This window comes from Cheilinus undulatus, linkage group 17 (genome assembly GCF_018320785.1).
Source record: "Cheilinus undulatus linkage group 17, ASM1832078v1, whole genome shotgun sequence".
Classification (NCBI taxonomy): domain Eukaryota; kingdom Metazoa; phylum Chordata; class Actinopteri; order Labriformes; family Labridae; genus Cheilinus; species Cheilinus undulatus.
The window spans coordinates 5,758,913-5,767,155 of record NC_054881.1 but is presented as its reverse complement, the minus strand read 5'-3'; the positions used below and the strand labels follow the sequence as shown (position 1 = coordinate 5,767,155).

At 39.8% G+C, this 8,243-nt stretch overlaps 1 protein-coding gene across 1 annotated transcript; it reads right to left on the bottom strand.

Annotated features, from left to right (window-relative positions):
* Window positions 1-8,243, bottom strand: tmed2 (transmembrane p24 trafficking protein 2). The gene is made up of 4 exons (XM_041810816.1): window positions 7,874-8,243; window positions 3,742-3,934; window positions 646-753; window positions 1-560 (listed from the first exon to the last, which is right to left on the bottom strand). Exons 1-4 carry the CDS (start codon window positions 8,051-8,053, stop codon window positions 436-438), a joined length of 606 nt encoding a protein of 201 aa, XP_041666750.1. The 5' UTR covers window positions 8,054-8,243; the 3' UTR covers window positions 1-435.

The window sequence follows — 8,243 nt, the reverse complement described above, 5'->3', positions numbered from 1 at the left end:
TAAGATTGAATGATTTTCTTTTATTGTAGGAAAAAGGGTCCCATTTATATCTTATTGAGGGCTACATTCTCCCGTGGTTACTCCACACATGCCTATCCAAAGTCTTTGTATCTGACTGCCTCGACGCCTTACACAGCCAAAACTGCACTGGCAGGAGATTATCAAATTATATTCCACAAAAAAAATGTGATAAAACAAAACAGAATCCTAATGAAAACTGACATCTATCCCCGAATCTTTTGGCCATTTGCTCCAAACAAACACTAATTACAATTTTTAAAGAAGGAACCAAATAGGTAACAGGAGAACAAAACCATCTGAGATCCAATCGCAAGTACTCGAAAAACTGCCAGTCTCATATCCAGAGTGTAAATATCTGTCTCGGTGTTGGAGAAAAACAGTGGAGGACACAGAGGGATCGTCTCGTCGATCGCACTACACCACTCGTCGTACTTCGAAAAATCTCTTCAGGTAATAAATCTGTCCGAGTGTCATTGCCACCAGAACCAGAGCTTCGAAGAACGACCACAGCACCACTCTGCTGTTTGTGTTGTCGTTGACTAGAAGAGAAGAACAGAGGTTTAATGAGACATCCCGTTCAAACATTACAAGAAAAAGAACAACTCTAATTGGACGGTGACTCACTCGCTCTGTGTATCCTCTCCCGAACCTCCATGTACTCCTGCTCATGCTTTACAGCTGTCATGGCGGTTGCCAGCTCATTGATCATCTCCTCCAGCTTGTTTTGGTGAGCTGAAACAGACAGACGAGATCCTCAGTGACAGGACGCAATGTGCTGATTCTGAACAAAAACATGCATTATGTATGCAATTCATGCAGAAGACTTTTGTGACTCATGTCTCTGGTGATGCCTTCACATCAGCTTCGACCCCGTTTACACCTTGCATCTATATCCATGCTGGATGATCAGACATCGAGTGGTAATCCTAGCTGTGAGAAGATCTCAATACTCGATCATAGTTTGATATCTGGTAGCTCAGACTGCATATGGAGGTGGTCTGGGATGCTTTAGATAGAACTGGTTTGGTACCAGCTGACTGTAATGACATTGTATTCAAATGCATGTACTTTAAAATGGAGTTGGCCCCCGCTTTGCAGCTCTAACAACCTCCACTCTTCTTGAAGGCTTTCCAGAAAATCTTGGTGTTTCTGTGGGAATTTGTGCCCATTCATTCTGTAGAGCATTTATGAGGTCAGGCACTAATGTTGGACCAGAAGGCCTTGCTCCCAATCTCTGTTCTAGTTCACCCCAAAGGAGCTTGATGGGGTTGAGGGAAGGGCCCAAGTTCTTCCAAACAAAACTCAAACCATGTCTTTATAGTCCTTCTTTGTGCACTGAGGCACAGTCATGTTGGAATAGAAAAGGGCCTTCTCCAAACTGTTGCCACACAGTTGGAAGCATAGCATTGTCCAAAATGGCTTGGTATGCTGAAGCATAAGACTGGCCTTCACTGGAGATAAGGGGCCTAACCTAAACCCTGAAAAACAGCCCCATACATTATCCCTCCTCCACTAAACTTCACAGTTGGCACAATGCGATCAGGCTGGTATTGCGCACCCGACATCCGCCAAACCCAGACCCTCTCATCTGACTACTAATCAGAGAAGTGCCGCTTACCATCAGATGTGATTTGAGGCTTGCATGCAGCTGCCTAGTCAAGGTAAATGGTGTGGACAAAAAAAAATCTATACAGTGTTTATAACCATTTTTTAAGAGCATGTTTATGACAAAATGAAGGAGAAAAGCTGTTAAAGAGGCACTGCTGGCCTCTTAGCTGCAGCCACATTGCACCGACTCATTACAAGCCACTACACTGCAAAATAGCATGCTGGGATACCTGGCCAAGAGGCTAGTGGTGAATCTTTTAAAGGAAACCCTGCATATTAAGACACACTGAAGTTATCAGATTTACATTTTATACATCTTCTGTACAAGGAAACACAGCAGATGCCTACATTTTAGAGGATGTGTAATAAGAGACTTACATTTAGGCTGCCATTTTTGTGTTTTTGTGCAATGCACTCTGGGTAATGACATATACATTTTTCTTCTTCCTGCTTCTTGATTGAACTTGCCTGGACCTGCATTACCATTACTTTCTCCTTATTGTCCTCTTTATGAGAAAACTCACAAGATAAAATTTATGAAAAGTTGACACTGCATAGGAAGAAGGCAATACAGCCACATGACATCACTACCCAGAGTGCATTGCACAAAAATAGCAGCATACAGGTGAACCTATTTTTAAAGTTTTCTCCAACCTGTAGAACTCTAGTGTGTTTCTTTGTACATCAAGCATACCAAAGGTTACTGTAATGAAGTTAACATGTCCTTGTATGCAGAGCACCTTTAAAAAAGCTGTTGTCCCGCATTTTGTCAGAAATGTGCCTTTAAAGGTAACAATGATGGACTATTTAGCATATAAACCTTTAGAGGTGTTAGATAGACTGAAATGAGTCCTCAATTCAAGGCAACAATTAACCAGCAAGGCTGGACGGTGAGCCACGGTAAGCCTGAGAGCCTGAGGTCAAGGTAAGACAACCCTCATCACAGATTGTCAATCTTGTTTAGGGATGAGTACTGAAATCAGCGTCTGATACCTCTCACACCAAATCACAACATAGATTTCAGTGCCTCATTTTGGTACCCTGTGTCCTAAGCAATAACTTGCTTATTCCAGGGCAACTTTTCATCTTTGACAGTTCCACTAACTGACTAATGCAGCGCCATCAGGCCTATATGAATTCTGGATGAGCCTTTACCTAACTAAGCGTTTCCTTTTCTTATACCATATTCTATTGGCCTCATTTGTGTATCTTTATATGAAACCCATGAACTTTAAATATCTTGTTCGGCACACGCGAGCAGCAAGATGTTCTTATTGTACAAAAGTAGTTTTGAGAGCGATGCATCATTTTTCAAAACACCAGTTATGATTCCATACAGGAAAATCTGCTCTAGTTTATGCTCTCTATGGATTATATTTGGTTTACATTTATTGCAGAGGGAGAGAGTGAGAGATCATGGATGAGTGAGCTTGTCAACCTGATAGACGAGACAATTTAAAAACGATCAAACTTGCTTTAATAACTTTGAAAGGAGACGTGACTCTCAGTAGAAGCATCAGTCACTGTGGATTCAATCAATGAAGCCAAGCAAAACAACTAACCAAAATTTCCCCAGGTGAATGTTTAGTCCCTTCCCTTCCAGGTTGGCAAATAAGTCTTGATCGCAGAACATCACTGGAGACGTGTCATTAAAGCAAAGAGTAAACACGTCTACTAAAGTGCAGTCAACTTAGACTCTGATTACCCAGCATGGAAGTTAAAACAAAATGTAAACAGGGTCAGAGACATTTGCAGATCCTACACTGTGCAAATAATCAAACCGGTCACAATCATCACATCTACCTGTGTATTGTAGAAATGCAAAAATATTAGTTTATGCTAAAGAAAAAACACAGGTTAGGGAAAATGCTGCAGTGCATCACAAACTCAAAAGTCTACTCAAACAGCTCGTTTGCCCTGAACCCTACCATCCCAGCTGTCACCACCTAAAAGGAGGAGAAAAGGCCCCCAGAAGGAAGTCAAATGAGATACAAAGCAGAAAAATACAGATAGAAAACTGATTTACACTCATGTAAAAGAAGACTGAAGTGTATAAGACATAAAGTGCCTCTTATATGTAGTAATCTGGCCCCACATTCACCCTTTGTGTACCTTCCGTCTCCATGTCTTGGCCTTTGGGGGCCTCTCCGATATCAATGGTGAACATGACGATCTTGGGTGTCATGGTTGACATCTTGTTGCTGAAGCAGAACTTGTAGGTGCCGTCCATGTGTGCTGCGACCGAGTATTTCCCACTGGACTCTCTGTCGCCTTTGTAAATCTGCTTACCGTCAGGCCCTGTTATCTGGAGAGGGCACAGGTAATAAATATCTGCGTTAATAACGGTGCTGCATGAGGACACAACTCTAAATACATGAACAAAGGCTGTAATTGGGCCTGATACTTTGTGATGGTATGTATTTTAAAACCAACATTTAATTGCTTTAAAAATATTCAGGATTATCATTTTTAACCCACAGAGAGAGATTTAGTCTGTCTCTTTGTTAACTACCATAGAGTGAGCTCTATTCACTGTCAAACATTTCATTTGAGTGAAAAATCAAGCCTCACAACAATGCAACAAAAAAACCACTGTGCATGTCATGTTGACTTCTTTCTCTGCTAACAATCCCACAATGCAATGCTGTGTCTTTGGCTTTTGACTTTCTGCAAGGAAAATCTTGGGACACACCCAAAACCCAAGATTATTCACGTATTACAGTGTATAACTGCTTCAAAATGTTCTATACTATGGCATGCTTTGTAATGAAACAGGCTCTATTATTTTAATGATTTGATTGATAGCGTTAAAAAGTCGAGACAATTTGAAAAATTATTCTAGTATTCATTTCTAATACATATCCATCCTCTCCTATAGACCAATCATAAATGGAAAACTTCTACACAGTGTCCATACTGCACCATTAAATCAGCGACAACTCAACTGCAAAACACTGCAAATGCACGTGTGCAATTTAGTCAGTATGCAGGAACCTACTTGCATTTCTCTTTATAACAGGAAATAAGCAAGTTACCAGTATTGGATGACGAAGACTTCTGTTTTTGATGCAATGATAGTAAAACGGTTATCAATGTCAAACCCCTTTGCAGTTTAAAATCAAATAATTACACTGACAAACTCCATTTAATAAATACCTCTTTTTTGTAATTGAATCACTTAAACCCCTTATTTTCTTTGAAAATTAATTCTTTCAACCAAGAAGTTCAGAATTGTTCATTAATTTCATTAATCCCTTCAATTTCTCCATTTTTATTGTCCCTTTTGGTACTAAAATGTTGACAAAGTTTTGCGCAATTTATACAGCCTGCAAGAGCTGACTTGCAATTTTTAATAACTGAAAATTAGGCATGGCTAGCAAACCAATTTTACTGATTATTCCTATTTGTAGAAAATCTAAATACAATCTGATATTCTCTTACGCTTTCTCTCACTTAGGTATAGATGACTAGTTGGGAATGCTTCATCAGAATGAGAAAGATTTGGATCGTTCTCTCACCAGGCTGATCCCTTTACTCTCCCTTCTTAACACGTGGATAAATGCACACATTTATTTGTGCAGGTGTGCAGTGAAGAGGGAAGGCGATTCTCTGACTATGCAGCTCAAAGACTAACTGGGCAGCCAACTCGGTATATCTGCCAACCGTTTGAGCCTTTTTAGTAGGGATGAAAGATATTTGCCCTTTGCTGACATATGCTATCCAGATATTTCCCAACTCATTTTAGCCAATAATGATAGCGATACAGATGTAGACATCTTTTTCTATTGTAAAAAACTCCAAGTGTCTCCAGTGCACAAAGAGGCTAAGTCAACTGGAGCTGAGAGAGAGAAGTGGAGAAGCAGACAGTCTGGTAGTTGTTAAACACACAAGGCTTCATTCAAAATGTTCAGGGCTCACAAAGGGATTCTTAAGGTGTGTGGTGTCCTAGGCTACCACCTGTACCCGATGGTACATTTGTACATTAAGCCAATATTTAAGGCAGAAACATGATTTATACTGCCAATATGTACAGCTGATATGCCAGCTGTAATTATCAGAAGAAATAAGGGTTGTTCCAACAGTGGCAGCAGCAAAGAACAACCAAGGGACCCGATGCAGCAGCAAAGAACGCTGTCTGCATGACAGTTTTTCTCTGAATGTGATTGTTAAAACGCCTTCGTGACCTGTGCTGTCAGATAAGACAAGAAGTGACACGATTTATAAAAAGTTAAATAACTTTTGAACCATAAACCTGCACCTCACTTGTTCTTCCTCTTGAAGCTAGCCGTTGTGCTTTCCCATTGATGCTGGTGATGCCTTTGAATCTTTGCGGCAGCATTTTCAGCAAGCCTGGAACTCGTATGACTTTTGTGGACTTTAATGATTACATCCACACCAGTAAACCCGATATCAAAGGCCTTTTTATTCCTTTTAATCAATTATGATTATTTATTACCGCTAGCTCGAATGCTAACCACCATATTGTATCTCTCTGTAAGTGTCTGTCAGCCAATAGTGATGCTGCACAAAATAGCAGAAAGGAGAGATAGATTTCAATGCACTTGATAATTTATAAAACTCTGCACATTAAGTACATATCTGTATACAACAATTGTTAATATGCAAGTGGTAAGTTTTATATTGTATTTGGAAAAGTGCAATAAAGTTTGTACTTAAAAAAAATTAAGAGATAGAGAGAGCTTGTGATGCGGCCCCCTGAATTATTGTTATTTTAATATTTAGCATTAAAACTCAATAATCAGTAGAGAAACAACTTTAGGCTCACAGAGATGCTGTACATTATGATTCTATTTGTTTAGCCATTTTGAATCAAATATAGGTCTAAAATATTTTGCTAGTCTGAACAGTCAGTCCAGAAAGTTCATGCTGGTATTGGATCAGTCGTCGTTATCGGCTGATACCCAACACCATGGTATCGGAACGATCCATGGGATGAAAAAATTGTATCAGAGCATCCCTAGAAGAAATGTTCATATCTGCTGACCCAGTATCATGCTGATAATATCATGCATCCCTTATTTTTATTTCCTTTATCCACATGAAGATCACATATAAGACAGATCCACAAAACTTTTAAAACAGGTTTTATTTCTAGGTCACTTCGCCCAGCTTTACAAAAATAATAAAATGCCCAAGACTGAATCACCCCTGGGAAATGATAAAAAAAAATGCGTCTAAAAGTTGATGTCTTGTTGCTGTGGTATCAACAAGCATCAATACTGTCTGATTAACACTAATAAGTTTTTCACTCCCTTTCTCCTTTTGAATAATTTTCAGTGCAGAGGTTCCTTCAGGGTGTACACAATTAATGGGCCCTCTTTTGTTGACATTACTTTTACTTTTTCACTTCAAGATTTTCTCAAAAAAGGTAAACACGATTGTCAAAATATTTGATTCTTAAATATTTTAAAACACCATAAATTGTAAGGCATATATATCTTAATAATTACATAGCAATAACATTAAAAAGTAGTAAAGCTTACAACAAAACATCTATTAAAAAACAGGCAGCTAGAAAAGGAATAAATCCATTAAAAACTGCCAAAAAACCTTCAGACTGTATCAGCTTGTAATATTTGGACACTGTGCATGGGTTTCCCTGCAGTTTTGAGTCATCGACACCAAGAAAATACAAAAAACTGGGGCTTCTATTTTTGTAGCTGTGGTGTCAAACTCGTTTGGTTTTTATAAGCATTATATCAACGTGTAATTCAGCTATTTGTACAACCCGAGCTGTAACATATGGTGGCAAATGATGGGTACACAAAAACATCTAAGTGCCCTCTTAATATTTAACAGCAACACTGATGTAAAAACAATGCAATATACAGTTAGTATAATGGCATTTAATGCAGTATAAAGAGACTAAATAGGGTATTTGCTACGAACTCAGCTAGCACAACTTAGCCGGACTTAATGCTAATGCTGCACTTCCTGTATGGGTATGAATTATTTAGGCGTCTCTATGGCACATTTTTACGTGAAACTAGGAAGGCATCTTTTTCAGTAACAATTTAACCCAGAAAGCAGAGTGACTTGTGTTAGCTGACGAATTTATACTCATTAAGTCTGACAGAAACTAGTTTCATTTATCGCTCTGTAGACGGCGCAAGTTAGCTTCCGTTAGCACAGGCCTTCAGTGTCAAAACCAGAGCTACGTTACCAAAACTGAATTTTCCCTCTTGTTAGCTAGCTTTTTGATAGTCTACGTGACTGTTCTCACCTCCACGTCGATGTCCAGAAAGCCTCCTTCGGCCACTTCAAACATGAGGCCCATCTTCGTGCCGGAGTTGACCCGCTCGTAGAAGCACTCCTCGGCATGGGCGTCTATGCTAACGAAGTAGCCGGACGCAGTGGCAGACAGGACGGCCAGCAAGACAACCAGCTCCGACACGGTAAACATGATTAAAATATGTCACAGCCTGGGTCACAACAAACCTGACGACACACAGAGAGTCTCTGCTTCGGTGTATCCTGTAGGAGTGCGGGATGTCAGTTCGTATGAGTGAATAGTTGCGGAGAAGAGCCGCATCAGCCTCAGCTGCTGTGTGCTGCTCTCTGACTGCCACGTACGGGTTTAAACGGCAGCCTGC